The sequence below is a fragment of the Amblyraja radiata genome, chromosome 18 (assembly GCF_010909765.2).
Source record: "Amblyraja radiata isolate CabotCenter1 chromosome 18, sAmbRad1.1.pri, whole genome shotgun sequence".
NCBI classification, from domain to species: domain Eukaryota; kingdom Metazoa; phylum Chordata; class Chondrichthyes; order Rajiformes; family Rajidae; genus Amblyraja; species Amblyraja radiata.
Window position 1 is genome coordinate 45,188,435 of NC_045973.1, and position 22,382 is coordinate 45,210,816.

A 22,382-nucleotide genomic window follows, 5' to 3' on the forward strand; every position below is an offset into this window, starting at 1 on the left:
CAGGCAGTGTATGATGTCCTGCCCAGCCCATCGAACCTCTTAATCTGGGGCAAAGCGGAATCTCCAGATTACCCGCAATGCTCAGGCAAGGGGACGTTGGAACACATCCTGAGCTGTTGCCCAAAGTCTCTTGGGCAGGGCCGGTCCACATGGCGTCACGACCAGGTTCTCAAACCCATTGCAGAAGCCATCAGCATGGGAATCAGCAGCTGCAGACGAGAACGCCCCACCACCCAGATGATCACCTTCGTGAAGGCCGGAGTGCAGCTGCCAAGAACACAGCAGCCAGGAATCAGTCAGGAATCCTGGCGACTGCGCAGGACTGGCAGCTTTCCGTAGACCTGGTGAAACAGCTGAAGTTCCCACAGCACATTGCCACGACCACCCTGAGGCCAGATATCCTCCTGGTCTCAGAGGCGACCAAAAACATCGTCTTGTTGGAACTGACAGTGCCGTGGGAGGACCGAGGCAGGTTCGTTGGTATCATTTAAGAATAAATTGGATAGGCATATGGATGAGAAGGGAATGGAGGGTTATGGTATGAGTGCAGGCAGGTGGGACTAAGGGAAAAAAAAATTGTTCGGCGCGGACTTGTAGGGCCGAGATGGCCTGTTTCCGTGCTGTAATTGTTATATGGTTATATGATCTGGAGGAGGCCCACGAGAGGAAGATGGCCAAGTATGAAGAGCTGGTCATAGACTGCCGTTAACAGGGCTGGAAGGCAAGGTGTATGCCCATCGAGGTTGGCTGCAGAAGATTTGCAGGGCAATCGCTCTACAAAGCCTTGAATGCACAGGGCATCAACGGAGTGGCAAGGAGAAGGGCCATCAAGAACACCACAGAGACAGCGGAGAAGGCATCAAGATGGATCTGGATCAGGAGAGGAGGTCCATGGGGAGGAGCGAATGCCACCTGAACACAAGTCATGGTCTGATCAACCACGGCTGGGTCGCCTGGGTGAGTGTGTCTGATGTTGAAAGACCCGAAACACCCAATGACCCTAGGTTACATCACTGATGATGTGTTCAGGAGCATCTATCGATGTATTTGTATCAATGGTGGAAAGATGCAGACGTCAAGAATTGTTTTGTGATTGGAACGTTGGGACCAGATTAAAGTGCAGGGAACGGAACTGAGATTTTGGCTGTTTGGTATATTATCTGGATATGAATGGAGGAGGTATGATTAATGTGTTCCCAGATGACATTACAAAAATGCTGTTAATAATGATGAAAGTGGTCTTCAGCTACAGAAGGATACTGATGAGTGAGTTAAATGGGAAGAGGAATGGTCGATGAAATGTAATCTTAAAAATGTGAGGTCAGGCATTTTAGGAGGACTAATAAGTCTGGAAAATGCACAAGGATTGGAAGGTTCTTTGGGAGTACTAAGGAGCAGAGCAACCTTGAAAGGCAATATCATAGGCAGACAAGGTAGTGTTTAAGAAGACAAACAGAATTCTCTCCTTCATTTGCTGGGACAGAACACAATAGAGAAATTACAAATATCTAAAATATTAGTAAGGTGACATCTTGGGTACTATGTGGCATTCTGGTTACCACAGAACAGCAAGGGCATGATTGAAGAGGGTCCAGAGTGCATTTGCCAGAGTGTTGCCTGGTGTGGAGCATTTCAGCTACAAGACTGTTTTTTTCCGAATGGAAGAGAGTTTTCCAGGGGCTGGAGAGGCACCCAATGAGCGTATAAAAACTATGAGGAGTATATATATATATATATAGGATAATGAGAAAATTAGAACAGGGTGATGAGAAAATGACACCACCTACAGGTTCCTCCCCAAGTCACACACCAGTCCAACTTGGAAATGTAGTGCTGTTACTTCATTTTTGCTGGATCGATATCCCAGAACTAAGCAACAGCATTATAGGAGTACTTTCACCAGAAAATATGAAACAAAGTGGCTCACCACCACCTTCAGAAGAGCAATAAATAAAGCTCTTGCTAGCAATGCTCGCACCCCAAATCATAAATTAAAAATAGTATTGCACAAAATAGTATTGGACATTTTGACTTCAATTAAACAGAATTTTGGAGGAAAAAAAAGAGTATAATATATAACAGCTACTATAGTGCACATTTAGCCAATGCGACTGAGTTTAAATGGCTAACCTTTCAATTTTTAATAGAGCAGTGGCAACAGCACCATCTAGTGTCTGTTTTGAAGTAAATAAGAAAAATAAATATATGTTATGTACAAGTATATGTTTGTAATGCCATATATTGTGCAAAAATATTGTAAATTATTGGGCTACAGTAACAGTTGCACAAATGTGATAATCATTTGAATGAAAAAAATTATGCAATGAAACAGATGGAATTTGCTTTGGATGCGCAGTGCTAGGCAACCCTTTACAGAAAGAAGGTGGAGGTTTTGGATAGGGTGCAGAAGAGGTTCTTAGAGGATATTAACTATAAAGAAAAGGGGGACAAACTTGGATTATTTTCTCTTGAACGTTAATGGTTGAGGGGCGACCTGATAGAACTATATAAAAATCCTGAGAGGTATTCAAAGGGTAGACAGTCAGAACCTTTTTACCAGGGTGGAAATCAAAGATCCTAAAGATAGTCCACTCCTGCTAAATCCAATGGGCTGACGTGTAGTACGCAACGGAGCGGAACGTCGGCCTTTTCTTCGGCCATTTCAGTAACCCGACCCGACTGCTTATACCTCCCGCAGTGTAATTAGCATTGTGGGGGAACAGTTTGTGTATGTGTGATATAGGGTTAGATTCATAATTCTGTTAATTCTAATTTTTGTTAATGATTAATATGTTAATATCTAATTCTGTTAATTTTATTTTTTAATGTTAAAAAAAAATATTTTTAAATGGCTCATTTGCTGTGTTTGAGTTGATTTTTGTATTAAACTTGCACTCTGTAATTCATCTAATCACTGTTCACAACTGAGGTATTTGGTAAAATAATTGCAATATGAAGATTCCAGTTGCTCTACTCTTGGACTGTTCCTTAATATCTTTTTGTGTCTATGGAATTGTTTTTCAACAATAAAATGGGTGTGGGCTTCCCAATAGCCAGAGAGTGGAATGAGATCTGTCTGTAATGGTGGGGTTATCTAAATGAAGTATTTAACAAAATAAAATTTGTTTTGAGCAAGATTAACAAATGATGTATAACTTAAGGATGATTTTATTCAGTGACCATACAACTGATTAGATTGTGTAGGAAAGAACACACATACACACATATATGAATATGATATAGATGTATATAATCATATAACACACACATATATATATTTCTCCAGATTTTTAAATATAATGATAAACTTTATTTCGGACTCAAGGCCCGAAATTGCCAACCTCCCCGCAACTATACCCTGGCGTCCCAGCCGTACTGATCCGGGCCAGACTCCCCACACGATGTGGAAGGAACATAGGCATCTTTGTGCTTTTTATTGCGAGGCAGAGAGGCAGAAAGAAAATGAGGAGAAGATTTTTACCTTTGATTTTTGCGAGGATGTTTCCGTAACCGGCTTCCGTCTCCGCATTAGTATCTTTGGTCCGCTATGGGATCTTTGGTGCGGAGACGGAAGCCGGTTACGGAAATGGTGCTGAAGGTTACCCATGATTACTACGGCTTTTTCGTCGAGTGGACTATCTTGCTATAGGATCTTTGGCAAAAATGTCCAAGTAGATTAGATTAGATACTTTTATTGTCACATGTGACTTGTCACAGTGATTTGCTTTGTTTTGCGTACCTAGGTATACTTTAAGATGACAGGGGGAAAATTTAAAGGAGCTGTGCACAGCAAGTTCTTTACACAAAGTGGTGGGTGCTTGGAATGTGCTGACAGGGGTGGCGAAGGAAGATACTATTGTGGGTATTTAAGGGGCTGTGACCTCCACCACCATAGAGAACAATGCTCAAGGAGGACGACAAAATTACACCACCTTCTTTCCCCACCAAGTTGTACACCAGTCTGACTTGGAAATGTGGTGATTCTTTACACAGAGAGTGGTGGGTGCTTGGAACGTACAGACAGGGGTGGCCTAAGAAGATACTATAGTGACATTTAAGGCGCTTTCAGATAGGCACTTGGATGTGCAGAGAATGGAGGGATATAGATCACGTGCAGACAGAGCAGATTAGTTTAACCTGGCAACATGTTCTGCATGGACATTGTGAGCCGCAGAGTCTGTTATTGCACTGTTCTGTGTTATAAAGATGTCCATCCTTTAAAAAGTCAACATGATCTTTAATAGTTAAACAAAACTTAGTTTAATATCTCATTTCAAGAATTGTACCCGAGAAAATAATGCACTCACTGCAACCCTAATTATTGTGTTGGAGTGAAAGTTAATAATACGTTCAGGACCTTAAAATAACAAATAAAATCAAAATATGGGAGCTATGCGAAAAGAACTTCTACGAATGAACAGCTGACTGCAGAACCAAGTGACAAATCCCCCATGTTACTGTACCATCAATAGCTTCTTTTTATTTTGGAAAAAAGCAAGTGCCAAAATAACACTCTAGGTAAGAATTGTTTTACTGTGTGGTGAAGGTATTTAGAAACTAGGACCTGCATATGCTAGTTTACATAGTGCTGGAGTAACTCAGCGAGTCAGGCAGCATCTCTGGAGCTCGTGGATAGGCGACATTTTGGGTCGGAACCCATCCTCAGATAGATTTGTGGGGGGCGGGTGGGAGGTAGGGTTGATGAAAGCTAGAAGAGGCAGAACAAAACGTAGCAGGTAATAAATGGACAATGGCGAGGGAGGTTTTAGAGGCAGGTGGTTGGAACCAAGGCCAGAGATAAAAGCAGAAGGTGTGAGACAGGACTAAAGACTTACGAATTGTGAAATCTAAAAGACTGTGGGAGTAGGGTGTGGAAAGAACCCCCATCGTTTAAGAAACAGTTAGACAGGTACATGGAAAGGACAGGTTTGGAGTGATATGGACCAAGTGCAGGCAAGTGGGACTGGTATAGCTGGGACATTGTTGGCCGGTGTGGGCAAGTTAGGCCGAAGGGCCTGTTTCCACACTGTATTACTATGACTCTCTCTCTAAATAGGTGCGAGTCCAGGTTAGGGACAGGATGGGGGCGTGGGGAGGGAAAAAAGGTGTGGGATGCAAAGGGAGTGGTTGTTAAAGATCACCTAAAATTGGAGAATTCAATGTTGGGGTTGTAAGTGACCAAAGCGGAATTATAGGTGTTGTTCCCACAGTTTGCATGTGGTCTCATTCTGGCAATGGAGGAGGCCCAGGACAGAAAGGTCCCGTGGGAATGGGAAGGGAGGTTAAAATGGTTAGCAACCGGGAGATCCTGTAGGGCTAGGTGGACCAAGCACAAATGTTCAGCAAAACAGTGGCTAATGGTTGGATCTGGAATACAAACATCACTACAGCTGCAAATAGTCTACAGGATAATACATGTAATTTTCAGATAGACAACTTTAAACTACACTGATCATATTCCGGTGATGAAAAAATATCACCACAAAGTACAGGTTTACTGAATTAGAAGAGGCCACTTTATTTCCAAATTTTCTGCATTTTGATGGTTTATTAACACATATTTCAGCTGCATTTTAAAAAAAAAGTTCTCTGTCCAGTCAACCTACGCCATATCTTAACCCCACTTTTTTTCCTCTTTCTTCTTATTCCTTTCATGATTTTGACTTTGTCTCTACAGCCAGTCTATTCTATCTGCAAGCCATACAGTTCCCCCATTCTGTCCCTTGCTCAAACTCTCTCAAGTTGACCCAAAGTTTTAGTTTTAGAGATACAGCGTGGAAACAGGCCCTTCAGCCGACCAAGTCCATGATGACCACAGATCACCCATTCACATTAGATCAATGTTATCCTACTTTCTTACTGACTTCTTATACACTGGGGGCAATTTTATAGAGGCCAATTAACCTAAAACCTGCACGTCTTTGGGATGTGGGAGGAAACCGGAGCTCCCAGAGGAAAATCACAGGGAGATTGTGCAAGTACCACACAGACAGCACCCAAGGTCAGGATCAAACCTGGGATTCTGGTATTGTGAGGCAGCAGCTCTACCAGCTGCACAACTGTGCCACCCTTAATATGTAGCATCTTCTGGCTTACCAACTGGAACTCAGTCTTTGTGAGAAGCAACAACTTGTGCAGATCTGACATCTTGTAATAATCATCCCCTTCTTTAACCTTCTTCCTCCAAGTGCCCATCAGCAAGGTACATATTGGAATAGGAATACTTTATTGTCACAGTGAAATTCTTTGCTTGCATACCCAATGTATACAAATAGCGGCCACCTGCAGCGCTGACAAAGTTACAAAGCACGCCGGTTCCCCATTGTCCTTTGCCCCCCCCCCCCCCACCTATTGTCCACTGTTCTCCCCCCACTTCCCTCATGGCGGTCCACCCACACCGGGTCCTCCATTGTTCTTCCCCTTTCCCCCACACGGCAGTCCCATATCATCAATGCCCTGCATACGGCACATCCATGATGAACACACACGGAAACAGCAGAGGGTCAACCCAATATCACCCAATATCGACCATGGTCGATTTGTCTCAGGCCTCAACTTCTCTTCTGTGCTACACAACCCCCATTTCTCAATCTTTCAAAAATGTATCTAGCTACACTCTAAATACCTAAATGATCAAGATCTCCACAATTCTCAGGGAAGAAACGTGTGAGCACGTTAGGATATGGGGATGGGGAGAGGGAAGTAAGGGAAAGAGAGGCGGAGAGTGTAGGTTACCCCAGTGTTCATCTCCCAACTCCGTTTCCCATTTCTCTTTTATCCTACTCTTTCCCCTCCCCCTATCACTTCCATCCAAATACTTTCACTGCACTCCTTCTTTCCTTATCTGTCCTCTTTTCAACTCTAGCCTTTGTCACGTACCCACCCACCTGCCAATCATTGCCCTTCCTGCACCTATCACTCACCAACCTTTGTCCCATCTCTCTTATCCAGCTTTCACACCCACCCCCATTGTTCAATCAGTCCAAAGAAGGGTCCCGACCCAAAACGTCGTCTGCCCACAGATGCGAACCAACCTGCTGTGTTGAAGTATAAGAAGTAAAATAGATGAGCTTGAGGCTCAGTTCGAGGTTGGTAGATATGACATTGTGGGGATTACTGAGACGTGGCTGCAGGAGGATCGGGCCTGGGAACTTAATATTCAGGGTTATACATCCTATAGAAAGGACAGGCAGGTGGGCAGAGGAGAGGTATAGCTCTGCTGCTGAGGGATGGAATTCAGACCCTTGCGAGGGAAGACATAGGGACTGACGAGGTAGAGTCACAGTGGATTGAGTTGAGGAATTGTAAAGACAAGAAGACACTAATTGGTGTTATCTACAGACCTCCAAATAGTAGCCCGGATGTAGGGTGTAAGTTGCAGCAGGAGTTAAAACTGGCATGTAACAAAGGTACATGTCACTGTGGTAATGGGGGATTTCAATATGCAGGTAGACTGGGAAAATCAGGTTGGTTCAGGACCCCAAGAAAGAGAGTTCGTCGAGTGCCTCCGAGATGGATTCTTAGAGCAGCTTGTAATGGAGCCGACCAGAGAAAAGGCAATTCTGGATTTAGTGTTGTCTAATGAACCAGATATGATAAGAGAACTCGAGGTAAAGGAACCGCTTGGAGGTAGTGATCATAATATGATTAGTTTTAATCTGCAATTTGAGAAGGAGAAGGTTAAATCGGAAGTGTCAGTGATGCAGTTGATCAAAGGGGATTATGAAGGCATGAGGGAGAAGCTGGCCAAGGTAGACTGGAAAGGGATCCTAGCAGGGATGATGATGGAACAGCAATGGCAGGAATTTCTGGGCATAATCCGGAAGACGCAGGATCATTTCATTTCAAAAAGGAAGAAAGATTCTAAAGGTAGTAGGAGGCAACTGTGGCTGACAAGAGAAGTTAGGGATCGAATAAAACTAAAAGAAAAGATGTATAACACAGCAAAGAGTAGCCGGAAGCCAGAGGATTGGGAAACTTTTATAGGACAACAGAACTAAACAAAACGGGCAATACGGGCTGAAAAGATGAAGCACGAGGGGAAGCTGGCCAGGAATATAAAGAAGGACAGTAAAAGCTTCTTTAGATATGTTAAGGGGAAAAGAATTGCAAAGTCAAATGTGGGTCCCTTGAAGGCAGACACGGGTGAAATTATTATGGGGAACAAGGAAATGGCTGACGAGTTGAATAGGTACTTCGGATCTGTCTTCACTAAGGAAGACACAAACAATCTCCCAGAAGTACTGGAGGACAGAGGATCTAAGGGGGTAGACAAAATTTTTCATTAGGCGAGAAATAGCATTGGGTAGGCTAATGGGACTGAAGGATGATAAATCCCCGGGGCCTGATGGTCCGCATCCCAGGGTCCTCAGGGAGGTGGCTCTAGAAATAGTGGACGCATTGGTGATCATTTTCCAATGTTCAATAGATTCAGGATTAGTTCCTGTGGATTGGAGGATAGCTAATGTTATCCGACTTTTCAAGGAAGGAGCGAGAGAGATAACGGGGAATTACAGACCAGTTAGCCTGACTTCGGTGGTGGGAAAGATGCTGGAGTCAATTATTAAAGAGGTAATAGTGGGGCATTTGGATAGCAGTAAAAGGATTAGTCCAAGTCAGCATGGATTTATGAAAGGAAAATCATGCTTGACTAATCTTCTGGAATTTATTGAGGATGTGACAAGTAAAATGGATGAAGGGAGCCAGTGGATGTAGTGTATCTAGACTTTCAGAAAGCCTTTGATAAGGTCCCGCACGGGAGACTGGTGACTAAAATTGGAGCACATGGTATTGGGGGTAGGGTGTTGATGTGGATAGAAAATTGGTTGGCAGACAAGAAGCAAAGAGTAGGAGTGAACGGGTCCTTTTCAGAATGGCAGGCAGTGGCGAGTGGAGTGCCGCAAGGCTCGGTGTTGGGGCCGCAACTGTTTACCATATATATTAATGATTTGGAAGAGGGAATTAGGAGCAACACTAGCAAGTTTGCGGCTGACACAAAGCTGGGTGGCAGTGTGAACTGTGAAGAGGATGTTAGGAGTTTGCAGGGTGACCTGGACAGGTTGAGTGAGTGGGCAGATGCGTGGCAGATGCAGTATAATATAGATAAATGTGAGGTTATCCACTTTGGCGGCAAAAACAAGGGGGCAGATTATTATCTCAATGGGGTTAGGTTAATTAAGGGGGAGGTACAGAGAGACTTGGGTATCCTTGTACACCAGTCACTGAAAGTTGGCGTGCAGGTACAGCTGGTAGTGAAGAAAGCTAATGGAATGTTGGCCTTCATAACAAGAGGATTTCAGTATAGGAGTAAAGAGGTTCTTCTGCAGTTGTAAAGGGCTCTGGTGAGACCACATCTGGAGTATTGTGTACAGTTTTGGTCTAATTTGAGGAAGGACATCCTTGTGATTGAGGCAATGCAGCGTAGGTTCACGAGATTGATCCCTGGGATGGCAGGACTGTCATATGAGGAAAGATTGAAAAGACTAGGGTTGCATTCACTGGAATTTAGAAGGATGAGGGCGATCTTATAGAAACATATAAAATTATACAAAGACTGGACAAGCTAGATGCAGGAAAAATGTTCCAAATGTTGGGCGAGTCCAGAACCAGGGGCCACAAGGGGAAGCCATTTAAGACTGAGGTGCGAAAAAACTTTTTCACCCAGAGAGTTGTGAATTTATGGAATTCCCTGCCACAGAGGGCAGTGGAGGCCAAATCACTGGATGGATTTAAGAGAGAGTTAGATAGAGCTCTAGGGGCTAGTGGAATCAAGGGATATGGGGAGAAGGCAGGCACGGGTTATTGATTGGGGACGATCAGCCATGATCCCAATGAATGGCGGTGCTGGCTCAAAGGGCTGGATGGCCTCCTCCTGCACCTATTTTCAATGTTTCTATGTTTTTCCAGCACTTGCCGTAGCTTTTTGCTCCGTGGCAGTTATTTTCAATTGCGTCGTTCTTAACTTTTACGCAATGATCTCATTCATGTTCATCTGATTCTCTAGCCAGGCAATAGTGGCAGGGTCGAAATTCTGTTGCAGTACATGAGACTTCAGCCAATAAACCTTTAACTCCAAACTTTCCATGATCTCTCAAAAATCATCTCTTCCAAGAGGAACATAAATTCTCATGTTTACACAAATGCTCACTTCTAAAACATTGTCATTCTTACAATATTCAAGGCATCATAAATGTTTTATTTCACAATTCTCATCTTAAGTTTCACCCTGGCATGACAATGCTCCACTTCACGCCAGACATTTATTGCACTGATCCATTACAATCATACAAAATGATTACTCAGAGGAGGATATTAAAAAACTTTGAAAATAAAACTTAAAACAGAACAGAGCAGATGCACAGAAAGAGGGGAACAATGGATTAAGAAACAAAAAACTCACTTATTTAAAAAAGCTGAAACAAAGACATGCTGCTAAAATTTACGGCCTCACGAACATATTTTGTCCAGCTTGAAAGCCCTTTTGGAAAGAAGAAAAGATTAGGAAGAGATTACAGAAAAGAATTAACAAGATGCTACCAGGAACAAAAGGCTTAAGTTTAAAAGATGCCTAGGAGAAAATGGTGGTCTTTTGATCAGAACAGAGACAAGGGGGGTGCTGAGGAGGCAAATGGGCAAATCCCAGCCTGTGTCAATGAGACAGTGGACGGAAATGTTATACTGTCATCATACGAACGTATGAAAGGTATTATGAGAATTCTCTGCCAAGAAACATACTTATATAAACTCAGGTACAGTAAAATAGGAACTCATCTGAAACAAAATCCACAGATCAAGAGCAGTAAAATGTATTTATCAAAAAAAATATTTCCTTACACACTGGGAACCCAGAGGCGGACTGTTTTATCTCGTGAAGCAGAAGCCAGTAAATGACCAGAGGGAGAGAACTGGATTGAAAGAACTGCATCTTTGTGACCAACAAATCGATAAGCTCTCATCTGTGGTTTCAAATTCCAGATCATGACACATGAATCCATAGATCCTGTTGCTGTAAAAGAAAATACCCATTATATTTTAACTATTAATTATTAACAACAATTATTATTATTATTATTATTATTATTATTATTATTATTATTATTATTATTATTATTATTATTATTATTATTTATTTTTTTAATTTAAATTTTCCAACAATTTGCACAATTTTCTTACAAACTTTCCTACCTAAATTTAATTTAAAAATACCAGAACCAAACAGCAATACGTTTCGAACAGTGATATCTGTGATTATACAATTATCCTACTCTATTGATCTATCAATGTTGATAAGCTGAAAGAAGCTGCAATGAATCCAATGCCATACTCTATTTTTTTTAAGGCAATCCCCTTGCCCATTTCAACGCGATCTACCCAAAGACTCCTTGCAAAAGTAATAGTGTCAGGCATCCTTTCTCTCAACCTCTGCCATTCCTCTATTGGCATCGATTCCTTAGTCTATATGCAGTTATAATACACCCACCAAGTCAATGGAGTCATAGAGTGATGCAGCGTGGGAACAGGCCCTTCGGCCCAACTTGCGCACACCGGCCAACATGTCCCAGCTACACTAGTCCTACTTGCCCGCATATGACCCATATCACTCTAAATCACACTATAAGTGTGAAGATGCTCCAGCCAAACCTCCTCCCCCAATTGCGTGCAAACTACTTTTGGGAATCACTGGACACACAACAGAGCAAGACTACATGACGATTTTCCAAGGCGGTTTGAAACCAATGGAACCCTCACTGATGCTCTGGGGATTCAAGACAGAATCTGAGTTTTCCTGATATTTAGAGTGGTCTTGGAGAAAATAATCAACATCAAATGAACCAAAACAAACATTTAAAAATGGCAGTTGTCTGACTGCAATATTAATGTGGATAAAATAGATGAAGTATGGTGCCACCCTGTGGCAAAATATGATTATGCTGAACTTATTTGCCAATTATAAAACAGAAAAAATTGGCTGTGACAGATGACCAATGTTGCTCTGTCCTATTTTTTTTTTTTAATGCTTAAAGCCTGATAATTAGCCATGGCTCAATTGACAACACTTTCAATTCTGATCCACCTTCTCATGAACCTTCCCTTCTCCCCTTAAGAATGATTAGTCTGGACTTGAAATTGTCCACACCTTTAACACGAAAAAGATTAGCACTTTCATTACACCATTCCTGTTTCAGGACTTCCAAAATACTAAACACACAATGGGCCACACATGTACCATGTGTCTGCAATTGGCTGAGTGACAGCACTAGTTATCACTGCACTCCATTATTGAATTCAAATGGAATACAGCTATAATGTCCATCTTTCTAGTTTCCTTTAGCATTAACATGCAAGGGGAAAACCAAAGTCATCTCTAAGATGCTGCACAAAGATCAGACTTGGCACAGGATACACTTCCTTATTGATTTCGACGGGAATTAAATAAGGTGATCACAATAACTTTTATAGTTGTAATTATTTATTTCAGTTACAGTAGTTTTTAAAAAGCCATTAGAACTGAAAGCAGGTTTGAGATATGACAAATTTCCACAGCAAGTTTGGTCTTATGTTAAAGCCTGCACAGGATTTCAGGGAATGAACTACTGCACCACGCTACCCAAGGCCTCGTATTATCTGGACCTTGCCTTCAAATTTGAGAATGTGGACCAACACTATCAGCACTAGCAACGGCAGTGGTGCTTACCCAGAAGGCCGCCCACCACAGAAAGTGTCCCAAAGACAAAATGGAGCTCAAGCCGGCAATGGCGGCCCAGAAGGCTGCAGTAAGACCCTCACGGCGAGTCAGTGATTCCGACTTACGTAATATCTGACTTACGCAAGGGTTCACGGAACGTAACCCTTATGCAAGTCATGGAGTGCCTGTACAGATATTTGACGTTTACAGATGACATTGCCTGATAGCCAGCCAAATCCACCAAGACGCAGATAATGACATTTGTGCACTGTGGGGAATGCTAATACTGCTGGCTTCTCGTGTAAAGACCTTTTACATTAAAAGAATTACGTAAATTTATGCAAACATTTGATTCTGTGCTTGAATTAAGAGTGTGTTTAGTCAACTAGGTTTCATTTCCAATTCTAATGCAGCAGCAATGTCTGTTGTGCTGACATTTGTGAACAATGGGATTAGGCTCAATTATAATGTCCTTTATTGTAGCTCACCAAGCAAATCAAAGCAGTTAGACATAGGCTTGGGCACTTATTAGTACATGTTGAAGTATGCACTTGGCAGTACAAGGGTGCTGCTGGTAGTGCCGCTGTCTCATAGCTCCAGCGACCCGGGTTCAATTCTGACCTCTGCTGACAACTATATGGACGGCACATTGTCCCTGTGATCATCTGGGTTCTCCCTTTCCAATTCCAAAAGCCTGTTGATTCTTATATTAATAGCTAAATTGCCCTCGTGCAAGTGGACGTTAAGATAATCAGTGGGCATTAATGGGCGTGAATAAGAATTATTTGGAGGGGACTAAGTGAGATAATGGGATTGACACTATTTCTGAGAGTTTGTGCCTTCCCCCATAATGGGAACCATTGTGGGGGGATGTTTTTATGTTAAAGCTATTTATTATTGTTATGTTTGTATTCTTTCTTATGTGCTGCATTGGCAAAAGGAATTTCACTACATCTAGGTGTATGACAATAAATCAACCTTTGAACCTTTGACATAGACTTGATGAATCAAATAGCCTTCTCCTTTTCTGCAAGGAAACATATAAATGATTGCCAATTCTTTTTTTCATGACTTAACTGTCTGTATTCATCCTTCGTAATTTGCTATATTCTACTGGACCTGTAAAAGCATGTGGTATGGACAGGCATCTGTTCCAGAACTTTCTTTCTTGGCTTAAAGAAAAAGTTAAGCCGAACTTTTGCTAATGTCATTGAGTAACGGAATAATGTTCTTGTGACTAGAGATCATGCATGGAAAGCACAAAAGAGGTAGACATAACAAGTTATTTACTTTGTGACCAACTTACTCGGTGACCAATTTCAACATTTGTATTAGTTAAGTTTAGAGATACAGCCCTTCAGCCCACTGAGTCCACACCGACCATTGATCACCAGTTTGCACTAGTTCTATGTTAACCCACTTTCTCATCTACTCCTTACACAATTTTCTGTAGCAGCCAGTTAACCTATCATCCCAGGGGACACCAGAGCACCATGTGGAATGCCACATGGTCACAGGGAGAACATGCAAACTTCACACAGATAACACCCAAGAGCAGGATCAATGCTAGTTCTCTACCAGCGGCGTTGTTGCACTGCCACCACAGTTTATTCTTAATGCTGCAGTCACTTTCACCATCTAGAGCAACAGCAAGCCAAGTTCATGATGCCCAACATAAAATTAAATGTTATGATTGTAGGTGATAGATAGAGATGTTGATTGATCTCAGATTATAGTGGGAAAATGATCTTGAGGAGCACCATTGTGTTTGATATCAGAATAAGTGGCTTAACCTCTTGCAGCATAATGTCTTGGGGATACATCTTCTGATTTATCTGACCACCTCCCCCTTAACTTATGCCTCTCCCTAAACGTTATTAACATAGCTTGATCAAGAAGTGAGACATACCCAATTGCTTCATGTTAGCATTAAAGTCAATACTTGTGATAGTGTCACGATGGCCTTTAAAATGCTGTTCCAACGATGGATCCTCCTGTAAAAACAAAAGTTAAACTAAATGCGATTATACAAAACTTAATCACAGTATGCAACATTTAAAATAACAGTGCATGTCTTACCTCTGTGTAAAAAACTGTTCCATAAGAGACAATTGTTCATTTTAAAAACATTGATCAGCTTGCAAGGAAACCTACAATCACAGAGTTGCAATGGAATGCCTGTTGGTCACTGACAATTCTCTGGCTACGAGGGGGAGTTGAGGGTGGGATGGGTGTTGGGGGGGGGTGGGTATAGTTTGACTGAGAAATCAAGAGTCATAAAGCACTGAAGTATGAGCTGAGCTTAGCGGAGGCAAACTATGACTGCACTATTACAGTCAAGGCCGATCTCAGACTATCCAGCCATCAGGATTTGATATCAGGAAAATGATTGAAGGTTGAAATTCTCTAGTCTGGTGTTCTTTGCTTTGGGAACTCTTGGGGTACAGGATATTTTTTAATCTGTAGCACAGTTCTGTACAAACTAACTATTTCTAACTAAGATTTAAAATTAAAATCTGTACTAATCTGCAGCTAAACCTACCAGTTCAACTTTGGCAATGGCAGCATTTCCGACTAATAGAAACTTTGGGTTGTGGATGATGCTCGATATCCTTGTACAACCCTGGGAGTATTTATACTTAAAAAGAACAAATCTCCTCCCCACAGGAAGATGATCAGAGGTAATTACTGTTGTCTGGCAAGGGGATGCAGACAGCCCAGGCAGTTAATATATAATGTGAACAATTATAGGGACATCCACTTTAACAGAATATATAGAAAGGTTAAATTCGGTGTCCTTTTACATGAGTAACTGATAGGTAATATGCAGAAAAAGCTATCAATGAGAAGGCAAATAGTATTGGTCTTTTGCATATGGCCCTGTTGAGATTGAAAGTCAAATATTGCAATGTTTGGAATGATCTACTTCCAATAGCTGGAATGCAACAAAAATTCATCAGATTGATTGATTCCTCAAAACTTGTCAAGGGTGGTGCTGGTCCCAAAAGGAGAGATGAAACAGTATAGGCCAGTCTCATGATTCTGAAGAGATCTCATTAAAACACACTAATTTATAAGGGGCATGACAGAGTAGACGTAGGAATGATGATTCCCTAACGAAGGCATCTAGAACAAGCATTACTGTCTAAAAATAACGATTTGGTCATTTAGAACTGAAACAAGGAGAAAGTTCTTCACCCGGAGGATGGTGAATCATCTGAATTCTCTAAGGCAGGTGATTCTATCTCTAAGCTCAGGCACTAAGTATATTCAAGACGGGGACTGAATCATTTTTGGATATTGAACTGAATCAAGGGATAATGGATTATTCCAAGGTAAATAAGACCAAGGCTTATTGGATGTGGAGAGGATGTTTCCACTAGTGGGAGAATCTAGGACTAGAGGTCATAGCCTCAGATGTCTACCTTAGAGACACCAGTGCTGCTGGCAATATCACTGTTGCAATATACCAAATCTAATTTGACCCAATTCCCAAGATCGTTTTCACTATACTGCTAAGGGGCTTTGTACATCCACCCAAGAATCAGACTTCTGCTTAACATCTCATCTCACAATGAAACCTCTGACAACATATTACTCTCTAATACCCACTGAAGTGCCAGGCAAGATTTTTTTTACTGTGCTCTGAATGAGCCTTCTACCCCACAGGCAAGGGTACCACTAAATGAGTCAAACAAGTGGACTCAAACAAGGACTGGAATTGACGGACACAGAAAAGATGAGCAAATCCAACTAAAGATATTAGCAGTAATAAGCACTGGAACTATTTCAATATTGTGTTGGGGATAAAAATGTGACCTGAAAAAAAGGTTAAAAACTAAAAATACATGAAGGACAAGTATGAATTTGGGAGGTTTCAGTTCATTCAACAATTTGAGAGAACAAGGAATGTTGTACATCAAGCAGTTGTTTATGATGAGTGAGGGGCACAAGCTAGATCCTAAAAAAACAAAAAAGCCGAAATGCTGGAATAACTGGGCGGGCCAGACAGCATCTGTGAGAACATGTACTCCAGTGATGCCGCCTGACCTGCTGAGTTACTCCAGTACTTTCCGTTTTTTTTTGTAAACCAGCATCTGCAGCAGGCACATGCCGTCAGGGAAGGCAAGGTAGGGTATACCCTGACTAAAATTATAAAATGATAATTATTAAATATAAATAGTAAAGGCACGGGTGAATTATGCCCAACTAAGAGATCGATCTCTTAGGTAGGCATAATTCTCCATCCCTTTCATGCACAGTACATGTAATATGCGAAAGTCTGTGCAGCCCACGTGCCTTCGACGCTGCTTCAAGGCAGCTGAAATTCTGCCTTTGCACCGTGGACTGCGTACTGCGCAGCGCGTGCGGCTGTAAAGTGGGAAGCGGCTGTGGAAGGACAGCGCCGCTGCGGGGGGGGGGGGAAAGAGTTCCTTTCACAGCGTGTGCGGAGTCTGGCCAGGGGTAAAGTTGCGGGAGGGCAGGAGCGTTGAGAAAGAAGGGGTCGGGGATTATGCCAGTAACCAGCTCAAGAGCGGGTCAGCGGGCGATGGATAACAGGACAGTGGGCGGTGGAGCTTACTCCATGTGTCAACGCGAATAACCTCAATTGGTCCCTTGTTCGCGCTGACACAGGAGTGTCCACTGCCCGCTGTCCTGTTATCCATCACCTGCTGACCCACTCCACTCTATGATCTTTGCTCTTGAGCTGGTCCCCTCACTGTTCAAACGGAGAGCACTGCCAGAGGTGAGCGGGCCGGCAGAAGGCGCTGAGGTCCCGGCGGCCGCTCGTAGCCACGCGAGCTGCTTCCCTCCCCGGCCACAATGCGGTGGCTCCTGAGTGAGTTACTAGCATGATCCGCGACCCCCTCCTTCTCAACACTGCTGCACTCCCCGCAACTTCACCCCTGGCCAGACTCCCCACACGCTGCAAAAGGAACTCTCCCCGCCAATTAGTCCCTTGAACCAGTATTGTCATTCAATAAGATCACAACTGATTCAACTTGTCCCGGTGTGCTCCCGTTTTTCCCTCCATCTCTCTACCTGCCATCACCCTCCACCCCCCCATCCATTCTGTAATTCAGAATGAAGGAGATTTGGAAGCCTTGGCAAATTGAATTGTTACTTTCTTTATTTTTATTTTTTATTTTTACGGAGAGGTGAGCAATCTGCGTATGCGCGGTTTAAGATTTTTTTTAAAGGCCTACTGACTGCCTACCCAGGGTCATTACTCACGGCACGTGCCTGATCTGTAGTTCCTTGCATCTTCTCTTATATTAGCAAAAGCATCCAGTCTTCTTCTTCTTGCGTGCACAGCCTAAAGTGGTCGATCAAGGGTAGACATCCAGGCCAGGACAGCATCAGTTACTGGGTGAATGGCTTTGATGCAACCTGGTAAAAGCCTCAGTGAGCAGTCATTCATGGTGTGTGGGATGGTCTGGTCTGGATGTCCGCAGGCACAAGCAGGGCTGTCTGTCATCTCCCACTTATGCAGGTGATGGGCTGTTCTTGCACGGAGGGTGCAGATTCTATTTAGGGTTAGCCATTGCTTGCGATGGAGGTCAAATCCCGGTGGTTTCACTGTGGGGTATGTGATGACCTCTCCGTTGTTGGTGTTGGCATATTTCCAGGCTCTGCGCCACTCAGTCTTGGAGTCAAAGTCTTCCGGGGATTTAACGGAAGAACAGAATGGTTTGCGGGACTTCAGGCGCATGTTGGGCAGATTGTTCAAGTCAGCATGGATGGGAAGGTCAGGGTTAGTCTCGATGGTGCACCAATCTTTCAACATCCTCTCCCTTCTGCGTATGCTAGGAGGGCCAATATGAGAGAGGACAGGGAGCCACTGCAAAGGTGTTGACATAAGCGTCCCTGTGATGACCCACATTGCAGAGATAAGGACAGTGTCAACCCGTTTGGTGTGGCAGCTGTTAGCCCAAGCTGTTGAGCAAAACTCGGCTGTTGAGTAGACTAGGGCTAAGCTTGCAGTACGGAGGATGTGAGCATCTATGGAGAGAAGGAATAGGCAATGTTTCGGGTCGAGGCCCTTCTCAACCCGAAACTTTGCCTATTTCTTCTCTCCATAGATGCTGCCTCACCCGCTGAGTTTCTCCAGCATTTTTTGTCTACCTTTCATTGTCTATTATGAACAGTCTGTCAGTTTCACAGCCGGTGGCCACAGAAATTGACAAGGATTGCACCTATTGACACTTGTTATATTAAACTTTATTTAACCACACAACCGTTAGTGTTTTAGCAATAACAAAAATAAACATATCTATTTTAGAAGCGTTATTTTTTGCAAATCCTGCGCAAAGAAGTAACTTTTGTTGAGTCTAAAACTCTCTTGCCTTTAACCCCATTGACACAATTGTTTTAATAATGCGTTTTCCCCCCATAACACTGGGTTTCGTAGAAACGTAACTCCAGCACAGCCTTGTGGCAGGACTACTGTAGCGGCGCCTGCTAGCGCACGCATATATCGAACCCGGCGTTCGGAAGCTGCGGTTGATGAAGCTGAATTTTAGTTAAAATATAAGAAGATATTAAATTGGCTTCTGGGCTAGCTTACAGCTTATATTTAGTCTCAAATTAGGCTTGCCTTAGGTTGCGGGTGTGTGGGATAATAAATACCATAACATTGTCTCCCAAGTGACAAGCAGAGAAGAGCTAGATCTCTTTGAAGTAAGATGCCGTAAACAAAGTGGCCAATGTTATGGGGGAGGAGGCGAGAAAGGAAGAGAGAAACAGCTAGTCATATCTGTGAAGTAAGATGCCATAAACCAAATGGCCAATGTTTATGAAGGACCAAATGACAGAGAGGAAGCAGCGAAAGAGCTAGGGTGATCTCTGTGAAGATAAAATGTCGTAAACCAAATGGCCAATGTTATCTTGTACTATGTAAACAAAAGGCCTTTGATGTGATGCATTCTGTGGAAACCTTTTCCTGTACCTCTGACCATGACTAATGTCTGTGAAATGTGCTAAGGGGACAAAAAAACCCTATTTAAGGCAATGTAATTCTGTTGTTCAGTGAGGTGAACGGAGGACGGTCAAGTGTCTGTAATGGTCACTTGACTGGAGTTCTCCCTCCCTTCCATCGGCCGATAATAAGTAAAGTTGTGAACTGGTCTACCAAACAGTTTGTGTGGTGTCTGTTTATTAAGAAGCGAACCTGGTTTAGTAGTTATAAAAGTAACATTTTCATTGGCGTTTTTTTTGGCAGGCCTCGCTGGGACCACATCGACGGCTGACTGTGCAAGAGGTTGCAGAGGTTGCCGGGATTGGAAGGGAGATAACTGAGCTCTATCGGCCCCTTTGTACGACCGACTCCCTAAAAACTCCCGGGAACATCTGTGATCCTTCGTCAGAGGTTGATCCAGGTTCCCTGCCGAGGTTCTTAGCAACAGACTAAGGTAAGACCAGTTGGGCTTTATAGGTTTTTTTAGTGGGGATTGTGTATGTATTTTTAAGACAGACTTGTGCTTGTATTTTTTAAGAAGGGCTTGTGTATCTTGTTAAGAAGGACGTGAGTGGGTTCTCTCTCTCTCTCTCTCTGTCTATCTCTCTTTGTTTTTTCTTTTCTCTATACTAAGGGCTTATCGGCCTCGTTGAGACATCCGTGTTTTGTCGGGTTGAGATATGGGAGTTGAGGTGTGCGTCTGGCTTATTGAGACATCCGAAGGGTTGTCGGGTTGAGAAATAAGTGGCGTTGTATATTAAAGAGTAAGGAGTCTGCCAGGTTGAGAAACGGGGGGTCTCGGTTAGCGAGTCGGCTTCGTTGAGACACTTGGGTCCTATATTAAAGAGTTAAAAAAAAAAAAAACAGGTCAGCCGAATTGAGAAACTGGGGTCTCGGGTAGCGAGTCGGCCTGGTTGATATATTTGGGACGATTCGGAATTAAGCAGGTTGTTTTCTCTTTTTTTTCTTTCTCTCTTTTTCTCTATCTATCTATGGGGAATGCTTTGGATAACAGTGAGGGGGGAACCCCCGTCCAACATATGTGTTATTTGAATCCTAAGTATAATAAGAAATTTAGAATGTTAAGTTACAAGTTGACCAAACGGTTGGGGGATGAAGCCTGGCCAGTAGGGGGCACATGGAATGTCGAGACAATTAAAAAAGCAGAAATGTTGATATGGGAAAGGAAGGCAGGAAAGAAATGGAAGAAGGGAATTAAGACGTGGAAAGCAGAAGCAGAAAAGAAGCATGAGGAGAGTAGAGATCGAAGTTGGATGGATACGGCGTGTAAACAAGGGATAGAGTTACGAAATAAGGATGGCACTATGAAAGGATGGAAAGTATTGCAACTAGAATGCCAGTGGGCGGAGGAACAAGAGAAAATAATTAAGAGACAGGCGGGAGGTGATAAACCGGGAGGTGATAAACAGGTGATGGTTAGTACAAATAAACCCAGTACTGGTAAATCCTCTGGAGGAGACTTCATGTCTGGCACGACGACCCTGTTTGGTAGTGAAGATGAGGAGTTAGATAATCCTGGGAGACGTCCACCTCCCTACGTCCTACCAGTAGCAATGGCATCCTTACCCTTGGCAGCTCCGTCAGTAATATCTATATACCCCGAAGTTCCGACCTTACAAAGCTACGGTGAAATACTAAAGGAAGACATGAGTGAGCTGATGGACAGTGTCCAAGATGAAGCGATTAACACGGTGGTATCCGTTGGGGAGCGAGTAAAAACAAACCCTAGGGCTGCACAGAACCTCCCTATCAGAGCGGTGCCAAACCCTAGGGCGGGTGACGCTAATCAGGCCGATACCATGCAAATATACGCACCGTGGAGACCACACGAGCAATGTATGATACGGGATAAAGCCCCAGACCGCCATAAGACCCCGAAGGAATTTGTAGAATACCTCCGCAGTACGGTGGAATATTATCAGGCTACAGACCGTGATATTTGGTCCATGACCTTGTCACTTTTGTCAGCGGCCGAACGACAGAAGTGGAAGGATGTTATGACACATCAGACTTGGCAGGCACTAAAAGCCGTGCAGGCACATGCAGACGAGACAGTTTGTGTAGATTTTATGATGACCCATCTGTTTGAATGTTTGAAGAAGCCAATTAACATGTCGGTGGTCCTCGATTGTAAGCCCGGGCCAAAGGAAGACCCCCAGTCGTATCTGGATCGTTTCACTAGTATCTATGGGACCTTTGCAGGAGACTCTGTATACAATGCGGGCAATAGGTCCCCAGCTTTTAATGCTATGTTAATGAGTTGTCTCCCTCTTAAAGTACAGTCAATGATTAAAACAGACTTAAACTGGTCAGACAACGACATAACCCAGATGAGACGTGCAGTAGCTGCCTTTTGGGCTGACGGTGCTGGAAACACGGCTGCCACCAGTGCACCCAGAATAAAAACTGAATATTATATGTGGGATCCAGCAGCTGAGGAATCCTACCAGGCTCTGGCTATGAGACCTGGGAACGGGATGCGCCCTGGTAGAGGAAGGGGTTTTCCACCCAGACCACAATGGGATAGACCACGATGGGGAGAATTCCAGGGAAGACAAAATCAAAACCACCCAGGGCAGGGGAGATCACGTGGTGAGAGGGGAACTGGAGGAAGCTGTTTTCAGTGTGGGGGACGAGGGCATTGGAAAAGGGAATGTCCCTCTGGTGTCTCCGGGGAAGTACGGGGAAGACAGGCACCGTACTCTACCAACAACCCGT

The 22,382-nt window shown here is 43.3% G+C and overlaps 1 protein-coding gene across 2 annotated transcripts in view; it reads right to left on the reverse strand.

The window, feature by feature from the left end:
- poc1a (POC1 centriolar protein A) overlaps positions 1-22,382 on the reverse strand; it is a 117,686-nt gene that overhangs the window by 89,932 nt on the left and 5,372 nt on the right. For both annotated transcript variants that reach the window (XM_033037260.1, XM_033037259.1), the window contains exons 2-3: positions 14,595-14,679; positions 10,834-11,005 (exon numbers count right to left, since the gene is read on the reverse strand). In XM_033037260.1, coding sequence (XP_032893151.1) covers positions 10,834-11,005; positions 14,595-14,679 — 257 coding nt within the window. The remainder of the gene's footprint in view (positions 1-10,833; positions 11,006-14,594; positions 14,680-22,382) is intronic.